The 27,606-nt window shown below is 35.8% G+C and overlaps 1 protein-coding gene across 1 annotated transcript in view; it reads left to right on the forward strand.

Annotated features, from left to right (window-relative positions):
• NBEAL1 (neurobeachin like 1) overlaps positions 1-27,606 on the forward strand; it is a 105,345-nt gene that overhangs the window by 56,752 nt on the left and 20,987 nt on the right. Inside the window, exons 26-41 of the mRNA XM_023760393.1 lie at positions 1,385-1,960; positions 2,304-2,479; positions 3,696-3,849; positions 4,147-4,275; positions 6,271-6,576; positions 6,666-6,815; positions 9,213-9,370; positions 14,438-14,562; positions 15,494-15,620; positions 17,293-17,441; positions 18,045-18,178; positions 19,148-19,249; positions 20,774-20,869; positions 21,637-21,761; positions 24,258-24,398; positions 27,400-27,530. Of these exons, the coding sequence (XP_023616161.1) occupies positions 1,385-1,960; positions 2,304-2,479; positions 3,696-3,849; positions 4,147-4,275; positions 6,271-6,576; positions 6,666-6,815; positions 9,213-9,370; positions 14,438-14,562; positions 15,494-15,620; positions 17,293-17,441; positions 18,045-18,178; positions 19,148-19,249; positions 20,774-20,869; positions 21,637-21,761; positions 24,258-24,398; positions 27,400-27,530 (2,779 nt within the window). The remainder of the gene's footprint in view (positions 1-1,384; positions 1,961-2,303; positions 2,480-3,695; positions 3,850-4,146; positions 4,276-6,270; positions 6,577-6,665; positions 6,816-9,212; positions 9,371-14,437; positions 14,563-15,493; positions 15,621-17,292; positions 17,442-18,044; positions 18,179-19,147; positions 19,250-20,773; positions 20,870-21,636; positions 21,762-24,257; positions 24,399-27,399; positions 27,531-27,606) is intronic.

Here is a 27,606-nt window from a genome sequence, read left to right on the forward strand (position 1 = left end):
ATCTAGTTTTTTTGTGTGTGATTTTTTAGTCGTTTTTTAAATTTTTTTCTTTATTAAGGTATTACATATGTGTCCTTAGCCCCCCATTTCCCCCCTCGCCTCCCCCCCCCCCACACTCATGCCCTAACCCCCCTGGTATCTGTGTCCATTGGTTAGGCTTATGTGCATGTATACAAGTCCTTTGGTTGATCTCTCCCCTTACCCCCACCCTCCCCTACCTTCCCTCTGAGGTTTCACAGTCTGATCGATGCTTCTCTGTCTCTGGATCTGTTTTTGTTCATCACTTTATGTTGTTCATTGTATTCCATAAATGAGTGATCTAGTTTTTATCCAAGGAAAGCTTAATCTGGAAGAAAAAACAATTGGTATACTGCACCTTTAGAATAATGGTAGCTCACTGATTGATAGCATTAGTGAAGAAAGCTACTCCACATTTCATTGTGCCTTACTACTTTCTATATCAGCATCAGTGTACATTAAAACTATTAATATTGAAGTTCCTATCAAAATTATTCATCTCCTGGTGTGAAACCTGTCAGAGTTAGAAATTCTGATAAAAGAGATACCTTAACACTAGGAGCCAAATTTCCTTTCATCTACAGAGAGGTTTATTGGCTTTGTGTTAAAAATGTCTTAAGGATCTTACCTGAGTTTGACAGTGTTTGAGAACTTGTTTTTAATTTTGCTAAAAAGTGAAATCAGTTAGAGAGTGGAAATCATACACATTGCCACATCTCTTTAATTTCAATTTCTCATTCTAGTTAAACAGCAGCTTCCATTTTATTGGAATTAGTTTTTCTGGAATTAAACTTTTGTTTTGTTTGCACAATATAGAGTGAATGAAAAAAATGTTTTTGCCAAAACAACCATCAACTTTGCCTGAAAAAAAAAAATTGAGATGGGAAAACATTATTCTTGAGGCCCTTAGGTTCTAAGTGTCTTGTTTGTCCTATTTACTCCCCTCACCCTAGTACCGGACTGTGCCTGCCACATAGTAGATGTTCAGTATTTGCTAAACAAATGTAATAGGCTCATGGTAAGTATTTAGTTAGGAGGATATAACTTTATTAAATTTTAAATATACCTTTATATTTTCTCTCTGACCAAATTAAATGAATAACATGAGTGTGTTGACATGTGGAGGATTGTTTATCTTTATCTTTCAATAAATATTTGAGTACATCTTTACTCTGTAATGAAATATGTGGATTAGTTTCAAACATAATGTCTGCCTTCCAAATAGTTTCTAATCCAGTTACAAACATAATTTTTTGAAAATATCTCATTAAGTTACTTTGTCATTAAAATAACTGAAAAGAAATTGTTTTTGATGTAAAGGACTGTGTACTTTTTGACAAATTTTGTGTTCTTAATCTCTTTGCAGATTTTACAGATTTTACAGTCCCAGCCAGATGCAGCACATCAAATTTCTCAACAAGTGGGTTGGCAAGACACTTTAGTTAGGCTTTTTGTTAAAGCAAATTTTGAAAATGGAAATACTTTTCATAAGCACAATAGGGCTGTTTCAGTGAAAGACGATGATAAAAATATATCAGCTGAAGATATCAAGAGGAACTTTGATGAAAAGACAGACGATGAAAAAATCAACTCTTTTGCCTCAGCTAATGTGTCTTCTGATCAATGGAGTTTGGACGATAGACACTCTCTAGATTCAAACACACCATTATTTCAAGAAGATAGCTCTGTGGGAGAATTGTCTTTCAAATCAGAGAATCAGGAAGAATTCTGGCACAGTAACCCTTCACATTTGAGTTTAGATCTTAGTGGAATTGACTCATGTGAACTGAGTGATAGTGGCAGTCAAATGCCAGATAGCTTGCCTAGCACGCCATCCCCAATAGAGTCTACTAAATCATTTTCTGTGCAATCTGACAAAGAAAGCAGCATCACAAATGATACGGGCTTTTGTGATGACTTCTCTTTACTTGAAAGCCAAGAGGTAAAATACCTTATTTGTCCAAATGCTGTTTTTATTTTTATATATCTATTATATACTTCTAATCCTTAACAATGTATAATTGTTAACAGTTCCATTTTATATTCCAGTTCTAAGTTTCATGATCTCAGATATTAGAAGCCTGTAAGTCATTAAATTGTCTTGAGAACAAAGCCAGTGTCTTACTTATCCTTGTATCTTTCTAGGACCTACTAGTAAAGTTCCAGGTTCATCCAGGCACTTTAATAATATGTTAAAGGATTACAGTCAGTATATGTGATGGTTCTTCTGTACTTTTAACACCCACTCCCTTTAATAATCTAATATTACTTTATATTTTTTATAGAGATGTGAGGAAGAGCTTCTTCAATTACTGACAAATATTTTGATCTATGTAATGTGTAAAGGACTAGAAAAGTCTGATGATGATACTTGGATTGAACGGGGACAAGTGTTTTCGGCACTAACTAAATCAGTAATATCCAGTGAGCTACTTCGACCATCAGATGAAATAAAACTAATGTAAGCATTCCGTTGGTGACTTCCCCTCTCGTCTTGGAGTGGACCAGAGTCTAAAATATTTTATTGAACATTTATCCAGTATTCAGTGGATGTAGAAAAAAGGAGAACCTTTGTTTTCAGTCCCTTTTTTGGCTGTTGCCCTTCTATTGGGATCTAGAGAGAAATCAAAACTAGCTTCAGTGTGAAGAGATTTAAATCTTAAATTAATTTGGGTTTTAAGTCATTATATATTTCCTGTTGTTTAAATTGTTTTCTGCAGTACAAAGCACTTGGTGCTTGTGTTCTACGGCCTTGTCCATGTTTGAGGGTTTCCATGCTAAGGGAAGACAGTAGTGTTTTCATGAAAATTACTTCTCTAAAGCATTGAGTTCCCTCATGATAGATAGAACACTAGCAGTACACTAGAAGAGAGATACTTCTTTGTTTTTCCACAGAGCTTGACCCACTATAAGTCATAATAAGGCTTTCTTTTCTAACCTAACAATTTCAGCTTTACAGAAACTTTTAAATATTTCATGGAGACTTGAATGTGAATTATTTTCATAGCTTTTTAAAAAATATATATTTTATTGATTTTTTAGAGAGAGGAAGGGAGAGGGATAGAGAGTTAGAAACATCGATGAGAGAGGAACATCGATCAGCTGCCTCCTGCACACCCCCCACTGGGGATGTGCCCACAACCAAGGTACATGCCCTTGACCAGATTCGAACCTGGGACCCTTGAGTTCGCAGGCTGATGCTTTATCCACTGAGCCAAACCAGTCAGGGCTTCATAGCTTTTTAATAGTCAACAGGTAACTTTTACTTTGCCATTTAGTATTAGGTATGTTAAAAATAGATTCTCCAGCCCTGGCTGGTATAGCTCAGTTGGTTGGAGCATCGACCTGTGTACCAAAGGGTCGTGGTTTTGATTCCCAGTCAGGGCACGTGCCCAAGTTGTGGGTTTGATCCCCAGTTGGGGTGCATGCAGGAGGCTTCGATCAATGTTTTTCTCCTCCTCCCTCCTTCCCTCTCTCTCTAAAATCATTTTTTTTAAAGATACTCCAGAGATTTAAAAGTTGCTTCATTATTATTAAATTCTATTCAAGTGTTCTGTGATACCTGCCAGTGGTAGTGTATCTTTGGATGTACAGTCTTAGTAAACAATAACTTTTTTAAAATAACCTACTATTTTTCTAAGTTTAAAATGGTTTTAAGAGGGCTGTTTTACACTTAGTTTGCTGCAGAAGATGTTAGAATGGGCAGTCACAGAAAACAGAGAAGCAAAAACTAACCCAGTTACTGCTGAAAACGCCTTCCGACTCATGCTGATCATACAGGACTTTCTGCAGTCAGAGGGACTAGTTAATTCAAACACGTGGACTGAGAAGGTATAGTAATATTTCTTTGGTAATGAAAGACTCTTTTTTAAGGACTTTATTTATAAACAAATTTTGTATCCCCTCTTTTCAGAGTATTAATATTTAATCAGATGCAATAAACATGGATAAGATGAGATAGTCACAGATTTTGTTAGCTTGTTACTAGGATAAGTCTTTTGGCTTTTACTAACTGTACATTGAAGTAGTTTTGAAATATTTATAATTTGTATTAGTGTTGGGGAAAACTCATCATCAGTAGATTAAAGAACTGAATGTTTTTCTTTTTCAATTCTTCCTTTGCAATAGCTTTTAGAGGATATGATGCTGCTCTTCGACTGTCTGTCAGTGTGGTATTCTGAAAGTCCATTATGGGTAAAACTCTCTCAAATTCAAATCCAGTTGCTTCTAGGATTTATTGGAAGGGGTAATTTGCAGGTTTGTCAATTCTTTTACACATTTTCTATATTTGCAAGTAGTTTAGGAATTACTTGTGTGATAACTAGATGATAATATGTTTTCAGTATTTTAATTTTTTAAATTAGTTCCAAAATATTTATGATTTAATTCTTGTTTCAGTTTTGTGAGTCAGCTAATTATTTTTTCCTGATTTTTATGACTCAGTATATTTTTAAAATTTCCCTTTAAAGTATATATATATATAGCTTATATTAGAAGGCATTGCTCATATCTATATTTAATGAAGCTAGAAGCTATACTGCTTGCATAGACTATTTATATATGTGCAGTTTAGGCAAATTATTTACTTTTTAAATATATTTTTTATTGATTTCAGAGAGGAAGGGAGAGGGAGAGAGAGTTAGAAACAGACTGAACTTAAAACCTGGACATGTGCCCTGACCAGGAATCAAACCATGACTTCCTGGTTCATAAGTCAATGCTCAACCACTGAGCCACACCGAATGGGCTAGGCAAATTATTTTTTTAAGTTGTTCATTTCAAAATCATATTCTGTTACTCTACTAATCCACTAGTCCAGTTTACTTTCTATTTAATACTTTTCATTCATCATACACCTACTGAATATCTACCAAGTATTAGCATTTTTGAGAGAGACAGAGAGACATAAATTTGCTGTTTCACTTATTAATTCATTGGTTGATTCTTGTATGTGCCCTGACCAGGGATTGTACCAGCAACCTTGGTGTATCAGGATAATGCTCTAACCAACTGAGCTCTACCTGGCCAGGGCAGGATACTTAGATTTCTGATCAAGGACTTGGTCTCCTGTGTACCTGTCCTTTATGTATCAGAGTGCTTTTGATTGCAAATAGCAGAAACATCAAGTCCAACTGACTTCTTAAGATTTATTGGCTCATGTAATTGAAAATTCCATAGTTCAAATGAGTTCAAGGCATGATTCAGTCAAGGCTCCAGTTCCATTTATTTGCTGTTCTTTCAGCACTGCTCTCCATCACATGTCCTTTGGTCCTAAGTTTGGCTGCTCTTATTGTCGCAGAATGGTTGCCAACAGCTCCTGGGGCTACGTGCCTCCTTATTCATATTCAGAGAGAGAGAGTGCTTCTTCCTGCAGTCATTGTTGGTAGACAGTTCTTCATGGGTCTCTGTGTTTCTGCATATCATATAAATAGAGACCCTGGATGCCTTTGTTACAAATGGTCTTTCTGAGGATGCATGTAAAGGGAACAGCTTTGGAAGGCAGAGATCATGTCTTCCCTCCAGAGCAAAAGGCAGGTTTGTTTACTGTCCAGCATAATAAAGATAATGTCTCCCTGCCAGGCAGAGTTTAGGCACAGTTACTACCACATATAAAAGATTTGGGTTCCCTTGCTCGGGGTTCCTCTCTTATAATGCAACCATGGTGTGTGCAGGCATCATCTAGTCCTATTCATCCCTCACGATGGGAATTGCAGTTGGGGGAACCAAGGTACATGCTGATATTCTGGCTTTTGCTAATGCTACAGATCTTTGTTTCTGACCCAGGAGTCTAATGTCTTCTGCCAGTATCTATGAAACTATGGTAGACTAACTTATTAGCTTGAAGGTGAGATAAATTCTGAGACCCTTCACATTTCTTAACAGTTACGTAAAAAAGTTCTGAACTTGCACTGATAAGGCTGAATGAATTCCTGAATGAATCCCTGTGACAAAGACAATGACATGAGTTGATTGAACTAGTCACTGTGGCAAGGGGTTGGAAGTTTGGCTTTTAACCTTTAGGACCTATTATTGGAACTAGAGATGGAATCATTCCCCTATCCTTGCAGACTATAAGAGGAGTGGAATGGATGTTGGATTAATTATCCACCACAACTTTACTGCATATTCCAATTAAACATGTGATAGATACATTTATAATTTCTTAAAAAAAAAAAAACTTCAAGAGTGAAAGAACTTTTGCTAGCACTAAATGTTGGCTTTATTCTGCTCTGTCTTACCTATTTTCTTTAGGTTTGTGCAGTGGCATCAGCTAAGCTAAACACCCTTCTGCAGACCAAAGTGATTGAAAGTCAGGATGAAGCATGCTATATTTTAGGGAAGCTAGAACATGTTCTAAGTCAGTCAATCAAGGAACAAACGGAAATCTACTCATTTCTGATTCCCCTCGTCCGTACTCTGGTTTCCAAAATTTATGAGCTTCTCTTCATGAACTTGCACCTGCCTTCCTTACCTTTCACCAATGGTAGTTCCTCATTTTTTGAAGATTTTCAAGAATATTGCAGTTCAAGTGAATGGCAAGTTTACATTGAAAAATATGTAAGTTTTACCTTTTTTGAGTGAAATTTTTCTGCTAAATTATTATTTTTATGGACGTATATATTAAATTTTGTATATATTTTTATAAGATTATACCTTATATGAAGCAGTATGAAACCCATACATTTTATGATGGTCATGAGAACATGGCAGTTTATTGGAAGGATTGTTATGAAGCCTTAATGGTGAATATGCATAAAAGAGACCGGGAAGGAGGAGAAAGCAAGCTCAAGTTTCAGGTAAAAATTGTTAAGTGTTTTAGTAGCTAGTGTTTTTTTTTAATGTTGATTTCAAGTAATAACAAGCCTGAACTTTGAAAACAAATAGTATGTCTAATTGTCTACAATTATTTCAGAATTGGAAGGAAAACATTGATCAGTAACAAAAATTTAGTAGTGATTATGTAAAAAGTCTATTAAGCTGATAGTAGGTTTCTCTAAGGAGTCTGGATATAAATCAGTGCTTAGAGGGGAATTTGTACCATGAAATATTTATATTAGAAAAAAAGAAGGGCCTTAAATTAATAATTTAAGTTTCCACCTTAAACTAGAAAAAGAAAAGTAATCTAATTAAATTAGTCTCTAAGTCAATGAAATTGGAAGTAGAAAAACATAGAGAAAATCAATGAAACCAAAATCTAGTTATTCAAAATATCAATAAAATTGATAAATTTCTAGCCAGATTTACAAAGCAAAAAAAGAAAAGTGAAAAATAGCCAATACCCGAATAAAAGGGGAGGTATTATCACTGACTTCACAGATGTCAACATGATAAAAGATTACTACAAACCAGTCTGTGAACATAAATGACATGACAAATGAAGTGAATCAATTTCTTGATAAATACAAATTTCCAAAACTAACACAGTAATAAGTAGATAACCTGGATAGTCTTCTGCATGTTAAAGATAATTGAATTTATTGGTAAAAACAAATAAACAACTTCCAAAAGGGCAAACTTCAGAAGTAGGTTGTTTCACTGGCAAATTTTACCAAACATAATGGAGAAATTACACCAATTCCTCACAATCTCTTCAAAAATAGAAAAGTGGGACCAACTCTAACCGGTTTGGCTCAGTGGATAGAGCATTGGCCTGTGGACTGAAACGTCCCAGGTTTGATTCTGGTCAAGGGCATGTACCTTGGTTGCGGGCACACCTCAGTAGGAGGTGTGCAGGAAGCAGTTGATTGATGTTTCTAACTATCCTCTCTCTTCCTCTCTGTAAAAAATCAATAAAATATATACATATATATTTTAAAAGTGGGATCAATTCCCAACTTATTATACGAGGGCAATATTACCCTCCTGTTCAAATCATACAAAATAGTACAAGAAAACTACAGACCATTGTCGCTCAGGAACATTGGTGCAAACCAAATACAGCAATGTATGAAAAAATAATATATCACAACCAGGTAGAGTTTATCTTGGGAATGCAAGGCTAGTTCAACATTTGATAATCAATCAATATAATGGACCACATTAGCATACTTATCAAGAAAAAAACACACGATCAAATAACAGATGCGGAAAAGTATTTTACAAAATTTAACATCCATTTGTGATCAAAGATTTCAGCAAACTGGAAACAGAAGGGAAGTACCTAAATTTCTACAGAAATCCTATAGCTAATTTTGTATTTAAGGGTGAACTACTAACAGTGCTTTCCTATAGGATAAAGAAGATAGAGAACTAGGCAGGAATGTCTCCTCTCACTGTTCCTAATCACTGTTGCTTCATAAGTCCTAGCAAATGCAGTAAGAACAGAAAAAGAAATAAAAGACATTTACATTGGGAAAGAATAAATACAACTATTTGCAGATAACATGATTTTCTATGTAGAAAATTCTAAGGAATCTACTGAAAATTTCTTATAATTAATGACTTTAGCAAGATTGCAGAACACAAGATCAATACACAAAATTCAATCATATTTTTGTATGTTAAGCAATAAACAACTGAAAACTGAAATTTTAAAAAATACTTGTAGCCCTGGCCAGCGTTGCCCAGTGGTTGGAATGTTGGCCCACGTACCGAAGGGTTGGGGTTCGATATTCTGGTCAAGGGTACATACCTGGGTTGCAGGTTCTATCCCATCCCCCAGTCAGGGCACATGTGGGAAGCAACCAAATGATTTGTCTTTTTCACAGCAATGCTTCTCTTTCTCTCTCTCTCTCCTCTACCTTCCACTCTCTCTAAAAATCAGTGGGGAAAAATGCCCTCACTCCTTGGGTGAGGATAAAAAAAATACTATTTAGAGTATCTCTAAAAAAAAATGAAATACTTAGGTATCAGTTTAACAAAATATGCATAATCGATATGCTAAAAACTACAAAATGATGATGAAACAAATTAAAGAAGACCAAATAAAAATACATGTTTATTTCATAACATAGGTTCCTTGTTGGTTATTTTCTCAAGTTTAAAAAAACCCCACAATGGATTATGGCTAGAATCATACCATGCTTCATTAAAGTAAATTATTCCAAAAGAATAAGAAAATTCTGTTGATTACCAGCTTCTTTCTTTTGCTATATGATTTTATTGGGTCAAATTTTTAAAGCTATGGCATTAAAATTTCAAATATACCTGTAAATATATGATTCAGTGGTATTATTTATTGCTCTTTCTTTCAGGAATTTTTTGTGGAGCCATTTAATCGAAAAGCACGCCAAGAGAACTTGAGGTATAATAATATGCTTAAACAACTTAACACTCAACAGTTAGCCACTCTGAGACGCTGGAAGACAATACAGATCTATCTTACATGTGAAAGGGGACCTTGGGCTGAAAGGTATGAATGTATACCACCTATTCAGTAACCTTTTTCTTTAGAACTCTGGTCTAGAACTTTTTAAGCCAACGGCCTCTCCAATCCAATTAAAAAAAACGTTCACTTTATAAAAGAACGTGAGAGATGGGAGAACAGGGTATGTGTATATATTTTTTTTATTATTAATTGTGAATTTATCATACGTCCTTTCTTTGGAATATGAATGATTGGAATTAGGCTTATAGTGTTTAAAGACCTGTAAAATGTTAATTCAATGATATTAAATGGGGAAAAAAAAGATTCAAAATATATGGGATAACATCAAGATATGTAAAATGCAGTTTAAGTCCAGAAAGAAACACACTCAACTGTTACCAGTGATGACCTTTGGAAAACAAACAATGGAGGAAAAAAATTGCTGCCAGAGGTTGCAGTCACAAGTCACAGCTGCACAGTGTAGGCATTTTAAAATTCAAGTTAAAAAAGCATCTGAGTTCCTTATATATTTTGGATATTAATCACTTACCAGGTATATCATTTGCAACTTTCTTCTGCCATTCATTAAGTGGTCGTTCTGTTTTGTTGATGGTTTCTTAAGCTGTGCAAAACTTTAGTTTGATATAGTCCCATTTTTTATTTTTGCTTTGTTTCCCTTGCCGAGGAGACTTATCCAAAAAGATAGTGCTAAGAGCATTGGTCAAAGAGTTTACTGCCTATGTTTTTTCTAGGAGTTTTATGATTTTAGGTCTTATATTTAAGCCTTTAATACACTTTTAATTTATTTTTATATATGGTGTAAGAAAATGGTTCAATTTCATTTTTTCGCATGTATCTGCCCAGTTTTCCCAACACTGTTTATCGAAAAGACTGCCCCATTGTATGTCCTTGCCATCTTTGTCATAGATTAATTGATCATATAAGCAAGTATTTACTTCTAGCTGTTTATTCTATTCCATTGATCTATATATCTCTTTTTACACCAGTACGAAATGGTTTTGCTTATTGTAGCTTTATAGTTTGATATCAGGGAGAGTTATATCTTCCACTTTGTTCTGTCTCAAAATTTATTTGGCCATTCGGGGTTTTGTGGTCCCATGTAAATTTTAGGGTTAGTTCTAATTCTGAGAAGAATATCATTGGTATTTTAATAGGGATTGCTTTGAATCTGTATATTGCTTGAAATATGTAATATTTAAGATATTTAAGCAGCTCATACAACTTAACACCAAAAAAAAACAACAACCCCAAACAATCCAATTAAAAAATGGGCAGAGGACCTGAAATAAACATTTCTCCAAAGAAAACATACAGATGGCCAACAGACATAGGAAAAGATGCTCAATATCACAATCATCTGGAAAATGCAAATTAAAATCACAATGAGATATCATCTCACACTTGTTAGAATGGCTATCATCAATAAATCAATAAATAACAAGTGCTGGTGAGGATGTGGAGAAAAGGGAGGATTTTATTTACATTATATCCTGGGGTATTTTCAGGTACCCCAGGCTATTACTGGGTCTAGTTTGCATGTGTGTCCCCGGATCTATTTGTTGGGGAAGGGGTAGTGAGGAAGTAAGTGAATTATAATCTGGAACTTTTGCTGAATCTTCTGGAAAGCCGAGTTCAGGCACTACCAAGGGGAGTGATGGTTCTATCCCACAACAGGCTTCAGATTATTTGTGGGTTGTGAGAGTTACCTTGAGGATGCCAGCTACAGGGAACCCTGTTATTTTTGTCTCTCTAGCACCACTTCCTCCTCCTGGTACTAAAGCACCTCTTTTTTGTGAGGAACCCACTCTAATATGGGCCTCCCAACTCACCTCATCACAAAGGTGCCACTGACTCAAATTGGGCAATTACTCTTCCCTGAGACTTTGCTGCTGGTGCTGTCAGGGAGGACTGTGTCTTTTGGGATCACTAAGCTAATAGAATGTTACCCATCATATGGAGAACCCAGTCTGTGAGGTGGGAGAATGATTCCTGGTGACATAAACCTTTGCATTCATCCAGACCAAATGCACTCCTAGACTTGTAAGTTATGAGAGCTAATATATGTCTTAGGTGTTTATAAGCAATTTGATTTTGTTTCATTTCCTTATAACCAAAAATGTAAAATTGACCATTATACTGCAGTACCTGAAAGAGCTCTCCTATATAATAAAAGCGTAATATGCAAATTGACTGAATGGCAGAACGACCGGTCGAGGGGGTGGGGGGCAGGGCCGGCAAGCAGGCGGTGCCAGGCCAGCCAAGGCGTGTAGCAGCAGGCAGAGGGAGGGGACGGCGATGGGGGGTAGGTGGCAGCGAGCAGCAGCGGTGCAATGTTGGGGGGCAGGCCCGAGTCAGCCAGCACTGTCCCCTGATAGGCCACCCGGTCACCTCCCGCAGAGGGAGGCCGGCAGTGGCAGCAGCAGCGGAGTGATGGGGGTGGTGCCTTCCCCTGATTGGTCTGTTCGCCTCCTGCAGAGGGAGGTCACTGGTGGTGGCAGCAGTAGTGGGGTGATGGGGGCGGCGCTGTCTCCTGATCAGCCCTCCTGGTCACCTCCCGCAGGAGGCGGCCAGACTGTTAGCAATACTTGAGTATTCCAGTTCTCTACAACCTTACCAGCGCTTGCAGTTTTCCGAGTTTTTAATTATAACTGTCCAATTAGGTGTGAAGTGTGAGGCCTTATGATGTGACATTTACCTAATGACTAATGACAGTTGAGCATCTTTTCATGTACTTGTTGGCCAGTTGTATATATCTTCTTTGGAGAAATCTCTATTCAAGTCCTTTGCCTATTTTTTTATTGTATTGTTTGGCTTATTGTGCTTGAGATGTAAGGGTTTTCTTTATAGTCTCAATAATAGACCCTTATTAGATATACCAGAGGCCCTGTGCACGGATTCGTACACCAGTTGGGTCCCTTGGCCTGGCCTGCGCCCTCTTGCAATATGGGACCCCTTGAGGAATGTCAGACTTCCGGTTTCAACCCAGTCCCCGCAGGCCAGGCCGAGGGACCCTACCAGTGCACAGCCGGGCCTCTGGTATGCATATAAGATCTTTGGTTAATCTCTTCCTGCCCTCCCCACTCTCCCTTTCCCTCTGAGATTCATCAGTCTGTTCCATGTTTCCATGCTTGTGCATTGAGCATCTGCCCCCTGGTGGTCAGTGCATGGCATAGCTACTGGTTGGACGGTCGAATGGTTGCTTAGGCTTTTATATATAGACTAGGGGCCCGGTGCACGAAATTCGTGCACTGTGGGGGAGGGGTGTCCCTCAGCCCAGCCTGCCCCCTCTCACATACTGGGAGCCCTCAGGGGATGTCCTAGTGACAGCTTAGGCCCGCTCCCTGCTCCCCTTGGGGAGCGGGCCTAAGCAGCATTCTGGCCTCCCTTTGTGGGAGGTGACTGGGCTGATCAGGGGAAGGCACCAGCCCCATCACCCCGCTGCTGCATCCACTGCCAGTCACCGCAGTCAGCAAGGTTTTTTCATCAACACGGACTCCAGTCCCTTAACCATGAAAAAATGACAACTTTCTTTAGGCATTTTCAAGATGTGTCTTTCATATAATAATAATTTCTTTATTATTTTTTTTTATCCTCACCTGAGGATATGTTTCCATTGATTTTTAAAGAATGTGGAAGAGAAAGGGAAAGACAGAGAGAAACATCAAAGTGAGAGGAACACTTTGATTGGTTGCCTCCTGCATGAGCCCTGACCTGGACCCCAGCCAGGGAGGAGCCTGCAACCTAGGTACATGCCCTTGGTCAGAATTGAACCCAGACCCTGCCATCAGCAGGCCAAGGCATTATCCACTGAGCCAAACCGGCTAGGGCAGGATATGACATTTCTTAGCCCTCCAGCAGCGGACCTTCGTTTTTTTTCCAGGAATGTGGTGAAAAACCCTAGATCACCTTTTTGGATTCTTATTACCCAAGTTACTAAGAATATTACCAGTGGCATACAGGGAGCTAAGCCAATCAGCAGTCAGAAAAGGTGTTTCCTCTGTAGTTCACACCAATCGCCAGCTTGGCCCCACCGGCCCAGGCCTGACGCCTCTGGACCAGGCTTCAGGCCTGGGCAGGGGACCCCCATCTCCCCCCCATCACCGGCTCCGCCCTCGCCCATGCCTGACACCTCAGCCAGGGGCGTCGATCCCCATCACCCTCCGATCGCTGGATCGGCCCCCCCGCCAGAGTGTCAGGCCTGGGCAGGGGACCCCCATGTCCCCCAGATCACCAGCTTCTGGGGCTTCTGGGGCCAGCCTGCAGCCTGACAGGCAGCAGGCAGGCGGCTTCTGGGGTCGCACACTGGGGCCTGGATGGCGGCTCTCGCGCTGGCAGCTGTGCTGTCCCACCCTGCCTGCAGTATGCAAATTAGCCGCCATCTTTGTTGGCGGTTAATTTCATATTGCGCTGATTAGCCAATGGGAGGCATAGTGAAGGTACAGTCAATTAGCATGTTTGTCTATTATTAGATAGGATAATTTGTAAATATGTAGGCTATCTTTTCATTTTCTTGATAGTGGCCTTTAGTGCACAAAGTTTTGAATTTTGAAGTCCAATTTGTCTGTTTCTTTTGTTGCTTGTATTTTTGATGTCATTGCTAAGAAACCATTTCCAACTCTAAGGTCATGAAGATTTATCCCATCTTTTTTTCTAAGAGTTTTAACTCATATTTAGATCTTTAATCCATTTGCAATTATATTACTTTATTTTTAATTAAATTATTTTATTTTGAAAACTTTATTTGGAATAAATTCGTATAGCTAGTTAAAAACTTCCATATAACCGTGAAAGAATTAAAACATATCAAGTTATACATATGAAGATTTATGTTCAGATATTATTTCTGCTACCTATAAACCACATAGCATTTTTTAGGCACACACATAAAAAAGTTAGCTTGCCTTAGATACCTCATATATAAACTGTAGTTACGCATGCATTGGTTTTCTCTCAGGGTTGTTTTTGGATCAAATAAGTTAATGAATATGAATGTTTTTATAAAATGTTGTTAAGCACATGTAAAGTACCTGATGCTTTCTTATTTTATTTCAGTCTTTGTAACTTTATGTGTTTACTTATGAATATTCATAGGAAACAAAATCCAATTCACTGGAAACTAGCTAATGTAGAAAATTATTCCCGTATGAGACTTAAGTTGGTGCCAAATTATAATTTCAAAACCCACGATGAAGCTAGTGCTTTGAGAGATAATCTAGGTGAGTTCCAATGGCTATTTATTTATTTGTTGAAGATAGTAAGGGTGTTGATGGGATTCGTTATTATTTTTATTAATTGTTTACTCATGAAAGAAGGATGATGTTTTATAATTGACATTTAAGTGGTTATATATATTGAATTCTGTTACCGTTGGCCTAAATCTAACATGACTTTCTATTTAAATTGATTGTAATTTTTCAAACAAAAACATAATTTAAAACCATAAAATTATACTGTCATTCATGTGAAATGTGTTATCTCTAACATCCATTGTGGTACATTGAAACAGTGGTCCTTTCTCCTTAGTTTTGCTTACCAAGACTGATGCCAATGTTAAATATATCTAGAATTCTTGGCAATGCTAGGCTTTTCTTTTATAACGTGTTCTTGCAGAATTCTAGATACTTAGAGTCTTAGATGGGCCAATGTCTTTTTCTTAAAAATGCATAGCCTTGCAGTAATTTGAAGCAGACTTTAAAGCAAGCATGTCAAAGTCGTGGCTCGCGGGCTGCAAGTTTGACATGCTTGCTTTAAAGATTCTATAATTCTTTAGGAAACCATTCTTTTCTAACCTTCTGACTTGGCATTTCTCCCTTTTGAAGCGAGGTCTATGAAATACTCTAAATTATAGATTAAGAGTCATTGGCCAGTTGTGTGTATACATAACTACCTGTGTTCCATTGTGTCCATTGTGTTCTTTTGTGTTCAATGACTAAGTTACAGATGAAATTAGTACCAATTTTTAAAATTTTTTAAAGTTGCCTTAATATATTGGTCAATAGAGTTGATGCCATAAAATTAATCAAGAGAGCTAAGTACCTTCTTTACTTGTAATGCACATTATCATATAATTAATAGTCAGAAGTTACAAAAGAGCTACAATATGATTTTTTTTACTTTGTGTTTAATAGATATTTTGTTTTTAAACAGGTGTCCAGCCCTCACAGCCTTCCAGTGATTCATTGCTTTTGGAAGTAGTAAAACAAGTAAAAGTTAGTGATATGGAGGAAGATAAGTTAGATATTTCTGAAGAGGAAATAACATCCAGAGTAAATATGTATGTATATGTATTTGAAATAATTTAAAATTGTTTTGTTCTGAGAAATGGGATTATAAAATTGTGGAAGATAACTTGCTTGAAATTTTAATACTATACACTTCCAGGGTCCAACAGTTAACACTATATCAGCTGTTAGGAGTGTGTCAGTGTTAACTGAGATTATTGAGGAAGGCTTCTTAGAACTGGGATAACTTGAAGCTGGACCTTGAAATTAGAAAGTATTTGATTCAAATGATAATGAAAATATAATATCCAATTTATGGTTTATAGCTAAAGCTGTGTTTAGATGGAAGGGTACAGTATGAAATATAACTCTTAAGCAAAAGGAAGAAATTATAAAGATAAAAGCAGATGCCAGCCGGCGTAGCTCAGTGGTTGAGCATTGACCTATAAACAAGATCATGGTTCGATTCCCGGTCAGGGCATATGCCCAGGTTGTGGGTTCGATCCCCAGTGTGGGCTGTGCAGAAGGCAGGTGATCAGTGATTCTCTCTCATCATGAATTGAATTTATTTTTCCTCTCTCTCTCTCTCTCTCTCTCTCTCTCTCTCTCTCTCTCTCTCCCCCTCTCCCCTCCTCCCTCCCTCTCCCTCTCTCTTCCTCTCGGAAATCAATAAAAAAAAATCCTTTAAAAAAAGATAAAAGCAGAAATTCATGGAAAAGAAAAAGCAAAAAAATAAAAGAAAACCAAAGTTGGTTATTTTTGTTGTGTTGTCATCATTTGTTGTTAATCCTCACCTGAGCATATTTTTTCCATTGATTTTTAGAGATAGTGGAAAGAAGGGAGAGAAATAGAGAGAAACATCAATGTGAGAGATATATTACTGATTGGTTGCCGCCTGCACGCACCCCAACCTGAGCCAGGGATTGCACCCCAACCCGGGACGGGCATCAAGCGTGCAACCAAGGTATATGCCCTTGACCAGAATCCAACCTGAGACCCTTCGGTCCACGGGCCAACGTTCTATCCACTGAGCCAAATCGGTTAGGGCTAAAGCTTTTTATTAAAACACAGATAACAAAATAATAAACCTCTAGCCAGACTGGTTAGGAAAGAAAGAAAAACATAAATTACCAGTATCAGCAATGAAAGAGAAGATACTACTACAGGTATTAAAATTGAAATGCATAAATTCTTAATGTATTTTGTGTAAATAAAAAATCATATTCAAATATAAATCTCACGTCTTATAAAATTAATATCCAATAGTTTTTTAATTATCTATAAAAATATTCTTCATATTTAAATTATTTAAATATTATCCAATATTCTCATTACCAGTTTCAAAAAAATATGTTTTACATTTTAATTGTATATGACCTATTAAAACAAAATTCAGTTAATCTTTAATACTACTGGCAGAAGTCAGTTTAAACATGCAGCAATACTGGTCATGTCATTTTAGTTATATTTGGGAGACATAAATTGGCCCACAGAATATATTGTGAATAAAGGATTACAACATAGTGGTTTCATAAATTATTATTAGAAGTGCTAATTATGATGGATTCTTAAACTGTGAAATGAGACTTTCCAAGGGTAAATCAAACTTAGAGCATCATCATTATTGTAGTATCCCCTGACAAGAAACAAGATAATACTATGTACTGCTAATCTCCATATCTTACTTAGAGTGAAGTGAGTTTTGATTGGTTTTTGTTTTTACAGTGATGAGAATAAAGAACAGGATCAAAAAGAAAAGTTGGTCTTCTCAGTGGACTGTGAACTCATTACAATAATTGACATAATTCCTGGGAGATTAGAAATCACTACTCAACACATTTACTTCTATGATGGCAGCATTGAAAAAGAAGATGGTGAGGAGTTCTGGGGGAATAATTTCTGTTGTTCAATATTAAGTATCCAGTTTATCAATCATTAATGTGAAAAGAGCAATCAAATGGGACTGTGGAATTATAATCTATCATGAAAAGGAGAATTGGAGAGTCATATGGGATTAAATTTATATTCAATGATGTATTGAAGGGAATGCTTTTGTTTTATCAGTGTTCTCAAAAGGTTTGGTTGAGGGGATTGCTATAAACTTAAGTTATAAAATACAGTATTAATTTTATTTGTATGTCCACTCATTCCTGTAGGCTTCTCACCTAATCCTTTATCTAAAAATAAAAGGATATTTAAATCTAAAATGTCAACATAAAGAGAGAAAAATGTTTCTGAGATATAATATTCAGAATTATTTTGTATTCTAATAGGAAGGAAGTACAATAGCTATAGCATTTTAAAATAGTTTTAAGAGAAACAATTTAAATATCCAATAAATTAACAAATGGTGTTGTGATATAGAAATTGAATTTATTTTTCCTAAGTGCTATTTTTGTTGGGAACTAGGAGGTATTTTCTGCATAGCATGAGTAACTTTTTATGGTACTTAATCACAAGATTCCTTCTGTTTTAAGGAGTAGGCTTTGATTTCAAGTGGCCTCATTCTCAAGTTCGAGAGATTCACTTGCGGCGTTACAACTTAAGGAGGTCAGCCATTGAGATTTTTCATGTTGACCAATCCAACTACTTTCTCAACTTCAAAAAAGAGGTATGTAAGATGCTACCTTTTTGGAAGCCCCAAAGTATTAGCTTGAAATAATTTTCCAGTTAGTGAGCTATAATGAAACTTTAGAATCTATTCTTTCATCAAGTCAGAATGTTAGATGAAAAAGTATGTACAGGATTGGGCAAAAGTAAGTTTACAGTTGTCCATGTGGAAAATAATAAATAAAATACAAGAATAAACACTATATTTTGCGTACTCACAAATGTAAGCCTACTTTTGCCCCACCCTGTACTTTGGAGGCTAGGCAGTATGTGAATTTTTGTTGAGATTATGTTTGAGCATATAGTGCTTGTTTTCAATTTTTATATATGGGTAAGTAGTGGAATGTTGAGTGTTAGCCAATACATAACTCACGGTATCCAATTGTGAAATAATATGGAATATAAATAACATGATTGGATTTATGCAATTAGGTTGGGTTCAAACTAAACAGTAATGGGGCATGTATTTCGTCTGGAGAAGAGTAAATTCTTAAGCAGCGTAAATAATTAATAGATTACCACTGAAGCCAGGTTCCCTGGGTCTAAGTATCTGTTCCACCATTAGCTGTGTAAACTTTGACATATTACTTGCCCCATCCTTTCTTCCCTCTGCCATTATCTTGGAAGTCAGACTTGACATCACATTCTGACATCTGTCCCCACCTTGCTAAGCTCTCTCTCCATTCTCTCTCACAGATGTCTCTCCTAATAAAATTGTTTCATGTTCAAGTCTGTCTTGGGGAGCAATAGCTAGTGAGTAAAGTTTATTTTGGGGATGATGAAAATATTTCAAAGTTAGGTACTGCTGATGGATGCACAACTCAATGTACAAATAAGCCCACTGACTAGTATACTTAAATGGTGAATTTTATGGTATAGGAATTATCTCAATAAAGCTGTTACAAAAGCTTTAATAATCCTGGTTTGTCTTGATCAATTTTTAAGCTATAAAATGCTGTTTTTTTAATAGGTCAGAAACAAAGTATATAGCAGACTATTGTCATTTCATTCTCCAAATAGTTATGGAACTAGATCACCACAGGAGTTATTCAAAGCATCAGGATTGACACAGGTAGGAAATGGTGTTCATTTTACATCTCAGAGTTTTGCATAAAAGTAAAACTTTCTTCTTCTGATTATTTTATTTTGATTATTATAACTGCTGTTCTCTCATTCAGGTTGATCTTTTGAATTATCTTTGAATCTTTGTTTTCCTCACACATACAGTGCCCTGTCTTGCAGCTCTCATATTACTCAGTTTATAAGCATATCTTATGAATTCCTTTTTCTTTTACTAATTTTCTCTTTTTAAAAAATATGTGTTTTTTCCTTAATAATAAAAGTAATCCATGTATGAGGTAAAAAATGGAGAAATATAAAAGGCATCATGGAAAAAACGTTTTAAAAAAAAGCGTCATTCTTTTGACAGCCAAAGCTAATGCTTTTGTGTATTTTACCCTCACCTATATCCTAACATCTCTTTAATTTGTACTGCCAAAATCCAAGGAAAGGCCATTGTTTTTTGCAGTCCAGAACTGTTAGTAGTTTCCTAATTAGGGTCTCTGACCCTGGCTCTCTCCTTCATCCACATGTGCATTAATAGTTTATTTTATTTTTCAATTACAGTTGGTATTTAGTATTATTTTATATTGGGTTCAGGTGTACAGCATAGTGGTTAAACAAATATATAATTTAGGAAGTGATCCCCCTAATAATTCTAGTACTTAACCTGACACCATATATAATTTTTACAATATTATTGACCATATTTTCTATACTGTACTTTAATCATAATCTTAAGTGTTGTTCAAAAAGCCATCAGCCATTTCTTTTTTGTTGCTTATGGAATAAGCTTTATGTAATAAAATACAGTCTCTGTTTTCTGTGTAATAAACTTTATTAATTAAATTACTAGTTTCTCAAATTGGCACTTAAAAACAATTATAGTTGAGCTTTTAATAAAATCTGTATACACAGATTAATTTCTCACCGTTTCCCATAAGTTACATACATACCTTGAATGTTAAGTCTGTCAGCAAAATTCTCTAGCATACCCACACTGTGTAGAGTAATTGTAGCAGGCTAGGTGCAATAAGGTGGTAAAAGAAAAAAAATATTGTCTTTCGTCAGAAAATTTTGTATCCAGTGTGTAGCAAAATCCTTCTACCATTGCTCTATAAAGACAGTTTTCTGAGGTTAATGTAATGCTCATATAAAATTTGTAGATCATTCTAGTACATTAAGGTAATTTAAAAAAATATGCACATATGAAAATTTCATTTATAACAAAATTTTAAAATTTAAAGATAACCAATAAAATATTTAATTGAAATATAGAATTTGTATGAAGACCTTTTAGATGGAAGTATAAAATTTATGTGGAAGTTTCTGTTCCTTTTCTAGAGGCCAATTTTAAAAAGGAAGTGAATTTAGAAAAAAATACTGATTTTATGTATCTATTTAGCCTTTTTTGAAGCCCCATTCCTTTTATCAGAAATATGATAGAGATGAGAAAAAAAAGATTGTTAGTAATCAGTAATAGTTACTAATTTCTAAGACACATGGATTAATTTTGTCTTTTTTTTGTGCTGTCTAGAAATGGGTGAATAGAGAGATATCAAATTTTGACTACCTCATTCAAATAAATACAATGGCAGGGCGAACCTACAATGACCTTGCACAGTATCCCGTGGTAAGTTTTATATAAATATGGAATTGCCTTTCAGTTTTATAGTATACAAAATACATGCGTATGACAGTTATTTGTTATTTTTTTAAAAATTTAAAATTTTTTGCCTTTCTGTAAATTTTCTAACCTACTATTTTCAAGAATTACATAACCATCCTATCTATTAAAGAGGTAATATGCAAATTGGCCGTCACTCCAGCACAAGATGGCCACCACAAGATGGCCGCAGGGAGGGCAGTTGGGAGGGACCAGGCCTGAAAGGGAGGGCAGTTGAGAGCAATAAGGCCTGCAGGGGAGGGCAGTTAGGGGTGACCAGGCTGGCAGAGGAGGGCAGTTAGGGGTAACCAGGCCTCCAGGGGAGGGCAATTAGGGGCAACCGGGCTGGCAGAGGAGGGCAGTTAGGGGTCAGGCAGGCAGGCGAGCGGTTGGGAGCCAGCAGTCCTGGATTGTGAGAGGGATGTCCCAGATTGGAGAAGGTGCAGGCTGGGTTGAGGGACACCCCCCACACACACGAATTTCATGCACCAGGCCTCTAGTAACAAATAATTGAAATATAGAGGCCTTTTTTTCTTTTGCTTCATTGAAAATATCCCAGTGGAATTATAGGAAATAATACTTCTGGTTATTGAAATAAAGATGAATAAACATTTGCAATAGGTAAAGTATTTTTAAAGACTATTCTTTTTTGCTGTTAGATAAGCATTTGATGTTATATGGGGATAGTAGCTTCTCTAGGAAGGGATGTCTAAATTGTAAATTGTGTTTCTTAGTTCCCCTGGATTTTACAAGATTATACTTCAGAAGAGTTGGACTTTAATAACCCATCTGTATTTCGAGATCTTTCCAAACCAATTGGGGTAGTTAATGATAAAAATGCCAAAGTCATGCGAGAAAAGTAAGTGCCTTTTATCATTTTGAAAGATACCCATGGGTTGTTTGAATTTGTGTTTATTTCTATGGCCAACCAAGTGTTACTCTATTTAAATGTACAACTACTTTTGCTAGTCAGTCTGATAATTCCTTCAATAAGTTTTCTTGAAAATGTATCAGTTGTCCTCTAAGTATCTTAACTATAGGCTATTTCCCTTTGCCAGATTTAAATTAATATTACTTGTAATTTCTTTTCACCTTGTAACAAGTATGTACAAAAGGGTAATAAGTTCTTGAAATTTTTCTTCCCAAGTATTATAGACTTAACTTGCTAATCTAACATGTAAAAATATCCATCTAAGGTAATATTTTAGTAGATATAAAATTAATGCTAACCTGTTATTTACAAATATTGTGAGTGAAGAACAGTGAAATGTGTGGACATTTTAAAAGTGCCATTTTAGTTAGAAAGTATTTTATAATTTTATATATTTACTAGAGGCCTGGTGCATGAAATTCATGCACTCAGGTTGGAGGGGTGGATCCCTCAGCCTGGCCTGCACTCTCTTGCAGTCCGGGACTGCTCAGGGGATGGCCACCTGCCGGCTTGCAATCCGGGATCCCTAGCTCCTTACTGCTCAGCTCACTGCTCCTTAGTGCTGTGGCGGAAAGGCTCCCGCTACTGCCACTGTGCTTGCCAGCCATGAGCCCGGCTTCTGGCTGAGCAGCCACTCCCCCGTGGGAGTGCACTGACCACCAGGGGGAAGCTCCTGCATTGAGCGTCTGCCCCTGGTGGTCAGTGCACATCATAGCAACCGGTCATTCTGCTGTAACGGTCGCTTAGGCTTTTATTTATATAGATTATGTAGATGATCTACCCTATAAATGTCTCAGGTTTTTTTTTTCAAAGCCACCTGCAGACAAGTAAAAGTAATTTTCATTCCCTTTTTCTCCATGTGAACTTGTGGATGACTTGTCAGTTATGCCTTCTAATAAGGACAGAACTGTTTTGCCAACAAACTTACTTGTAGATTTATTTGGGTACAGATTTCTTTCTTTATTATTTTTATTTGCAAATCTTTTTTTTTAAATATATTTTACTGATTTTTTACAGAGAGGAAGGGAGAGAGATAGAGAGTTAGAAACATCGATGAGAGAGAAACATCGATCAGCCGCCTCCTGCACACCTCCCACTGGGGATGTGCCCGCAACCCAAGCACATGCCCTTGATCGGAATCGAACCTGGGACCCTTCAGTCCGCAGGCCGACGCTCTATGCACTGAGCCAAACCGGTTTCGGCTATTTGCAAATCTTAAGACTTTTTGTAGTGTTTAATATTTGATTTGATTTACTAGTGGAATTTGGCAGTGTATGTATTACCTTACTGCTATTAGGCAAACATTTTTTTCTGACAATAATAGAATAAAAGGTTTATTTTTAACACTATGCCACAGGAAATACTTATCATATAAATAACTTATTGATAATTGAAGGTACAAGTTATTTTAAATTTCAATAGTATATTTTTTTGCATAGTTACAAATGACTTTGACCTGAAAACTTTTTTTTTATTCCCCTGAATAATAATGATTTCAATATAAAAGAAATTGGCTTCAGCTTGAGGAACTTATTAGTATTTTGGTTGAAAAATTTGTGTCTGTTGCTTCAAAAAAACTGTTCACTCGTATTTAAATTTTATACCCACTGATTCAGATATCACCATTCAAACTATTCAAAACAATGACACCTGTAAGTATCAGTGATAGCACTTGCAGAATCACTATATGTCCTTCTATAATGATCTGGTTGAGGCCTTCCTACTGTCCACTATTTCCTTCATTTTTTTCTTTTAGACTTTTAGGCATTCATTTTTATAATTATTGACTGATTATCCATATGTTTCTTCTATTACCGTGGCCACAATAGAATGTCTAATTATTGCATTGCTTACAATAGCAAAAACAAACACCCTAAATATCTAAAAGTAAGAAATAGTTATAAATTATCATATATCCATACATATACCTGTTATAAATACCACGTACCTATTTAAGATAGACTATTTAGTCATTTGGAAAGATGTTAATAAAAAACTGTTAAATGATAATAAGTTATAAACAATATATTATGTATAGGACTTTTATGTTAAAGTATAGTTGTGTATTAACCTATACATTAAGGATTGACTGATACTCACAAAAATGTTCATATAATTGCTGATTTTAAGCTTGGGTTTTTTTTTATCTCTGTGTTTTCTCATTTATCTACAGTGAACATGTATTATTGCATAATACAGAACTGTTCCAGAATCCAGTATTAGTGATATTTCATTGTTCAGAAAAAAATATTACTGAATAAATTTTTTTTCTGTTTATTAAATGGTGTGATGATATGAGTACATACATCATGGAACATTAATAAGAATTTCTTAAAAACTGTTTTCAACAATGCAATACAACCTTATGTCCTAATTTAATTTTATTGTTGTGGCCACAAAACTTTAGTTTCTTTTTTTTTTTAGATATGAAAATTTTGAGGATCCTATGGGAACTATTGATAAATTTCATTATGGTACTCACTATTCAAATTCTGCCGGGGTTATGCACTATCTTATTCGTACAGAACCATTCACTACCCTCCACATCCAGCTTCAAAGTGGAAGGTATGTTTTGGGTAAATACACTATTTCCTTAAGACTACACGTTATTGTTAAAAGCTCTTTGCCTTCCTGTCACGTACTGTATAATAGGGCCATGTCTTTTTTATTCTCCTCTATTAGGTTTTGATTCATGTAGCTTCTAGATAAATAGCCAAAGTAGTTTGAGAATGGGTAACTCCAGGTGACTTACACAAATGACTTTTAAGGAGAATTTCTTTTTTTTTTACTATTACCCAGTGCACCTTTGTGATTCTTACCATAGATTTACTAAAGATTTAGAGCTAGAACTGATTTAGAGCTAGATCCAAATCATCTACCAGAGATTAAAACCTAACCAATGCCCACATAGTCCTCCTAAAATTATTAATTAATCAAGAGAAATAAAAAAAAGGAGGACTAAAGGGCTCTTACATTATTAGTAGCAGCTCAAACGGGTCTGTATGCCATTGTCTTATATTACCTGTTAGTTTTAAAATGTATCTATGTTACACATTTTCCTAATGATCGTGAAGAAACAAACTTCTTCATGAGTCTTCAGTTCCTCAGTGTATCCCCCAGTTAGTTCTCTCCTGATTCACATCTCTCCTGATTCCATGTTGCCGTATTCTTTAACATTACCATTGGCCTTTCCTACCCAATTAAGAGCTATGTAACCATTGCCTATTCTACTGTCTTTATATGTAACTTTTATTTCTCAATATTAACCCTGGTCCCTTATTTCTGATTTTAGTACATTAAGCCTTGGTTTTTAGGATGAGAACTCTGTTCTCAAGATCACTATAAACCTCCAAATGTTACATTTATAATGATAAGCAAGTAATTTCCCCTCCAGTAAAACCTGTGTTTTTTTCAGCTTTTAATTTTATGAATAAATGATTTTTTACAAAGCTTCGAAAATAGATTCTGTTTTTGCTTCAAAGGACACCGTTAAGAAAGTGAAAAGATAGCCCATTTAGTGGGAGAAAATATTTGCAAATTGTATATCTGATAAGGGACTTGTAACTGGAATATACTACTATAGAAAACCCATACAACACAATAATAAAAAGACAATCCAATTAACTACTGGACACAAATGATCTGAATAGACATTTTTCCAAGGAAGATATGCAAATGAACAATAAACATGAAAAGATATTTATAATATTTTTTTAAAAGAATAAAAAAAAACATGAAAAGATACACAACATCATCAGTCATCAGGGAAATTTAAATCAAAACCAAATTGAGATACCACAAGGTGGCTGTAATCAAGACAGAGAATACCTAGTGTCAATTAGCATGCTGAGAAAATGGAACTCTTATGTACTACTGGTGGGACTGTAAAATGATGCGGTCCCTGTGGAAAACAGTCTTCAAAAGGTTAAACATAGAATCGCTATATGACCTAGCAATTCTACTAATTATCTCAAGATAATTGAAAACATATATTTATGCAAAAACTTGTACACAAATGTACATAGCAACATTACTTATAATAGCCCAAAATGGAAACATCCAAATGTTTATCAACTGGTAAAAGAATATATAAAATGTGGTATATCCATAAATGGAATATTATTTGACCATGAGTGAATAAAAGGAATGAAAGCTTGATGCATGCTATGACATGGATGAACCATGAAACCAGTATGCTAAATGAAATAAGCCAGACACAAAGGCACATCTTGTATGGTTTATATGAGATGTCTAAAATAGGCAAATTCATAGAGACAGAGAGTAGATTAGGGGTAGATGTAGGGTGATTGAAGAGTGACTGCTAGTAGATATAGGTTTCTTTTTGGAGTGATGAAAATGTTCTAAACTTGAATGTGGTGGTGGACGCACAATTCTGTGAATATACTAAAAACAATAAACCATTGAATTTTCTACTTAAGAAGAGTGCATCATATGTTAATTACATCTCAATAAAGCTGTTCTCTCACACAAACAAAAAGATTCTACCATTAAAACTGTACCTCTCCTTGAGTTTGGATACACCATTATTAGACTTTATTAATGACCCAGTCATTGACAATAATTAAATTCAGAGTTCTGCTAAGTTTAGCTTAGCCTCAATCCAAGATTGTTAAGCATAAAAAGAGTCAAAGTAGTCATCAGTGTCACTTATTAAGTCATTATTTAATAAATCCAGGAAAACAATATTAAAGTTGATGAAACAGAAGGAGGTTACACTTTTTGTGATTAGAGAAAGCATAATAAAATTGTAGCATGGCCACTTGGGTTTCTTTCAACTACCATAGAGCCATGATGGAACTTAAAAATAATGTTAATATAAGACAATAGTATATATAAGAGCTGTTTTCCTAAATCACCCTCTGGTTTTTAGTAGAAGAGCTTGTAAAGCTATTTATGTATCAAGGGTTAAGTCAGCAGCATTCTGATAGATCAATTAACCACATATATTAATACTATAATACTTTGATATTTAAACTGTAATTTTAAAATATCCAAATAACATTTATTCACTTTCTGTAATAGGTTTTACTCAGCAAAAATTATGCCTTTTCAAAGGGATTAAGAAGTACAGATGGGTAGTTATATAATAGACATGGGGACATGAAATACAGCAAATATAGTCAGTGATGCTTGTGGTGACTATGTATGGTGCCAGCCAGGTGCTGGGATAACGGGGAGCATTTTCAATATATGATTGTCTGACCACTAAGCTGTACACATGAAACTGGTGCAAAGTTGTATTGAATGTAAGCTGTAATTGAAAAAAAAAAGTGCTCTCCTTCTTATGACTGTCATACTCTGTTGTCAGAAACTAAATACTACCATAGTCATCACTAGTATCATCTTAGTTAAAATAGATGAAAACCCAATCACAATGGGAAATTTTTGAAATTAGATTAAATTGTGTTTTTAGACTTAACGGAGAAATGTTAAGAAAAGAGAAGCTAATCATTAGGAAACGTTTAAAGGGAGGTTAAAGGTTTGTTTCATGCCTGTTGTTGTTCTCATTCAGCATTCACCTTTCTCTTTCACTCTCCGCGTGCAGGTTTGATTGTGCAGATCGACAATTCCATTCCATCCCTGCTACCTGGCAGGCTCTCATGGACAATCCAAATGATGTGAAGGAACTGATTCCTGAATTCTTCTATTTCCCAGAGTTCTTGGAAAATCAAAATCGTAAGAAATAGGAGATTAAAAATTTGACTATAATATTTTAGGTCCCAATGGAGGATCCTGAAAAATATTTTTCAGA

Source organism: Myotis lucifugus, unplaced genomic scaffold, assembly GCF_000147115.1.
Source record: "Myotis lucifugus unplaced genomic scaffold, Myoluc2.0 scaffold_3, whole genome shotgun sequence".
NCBI classification, from domain to species: domain Eukaryota; kingdom Metazoa; phylum Chordata; class Mammalia; order Chiroptera; family Vespertilionidae; genus Myotis; species Myotis lucifugus.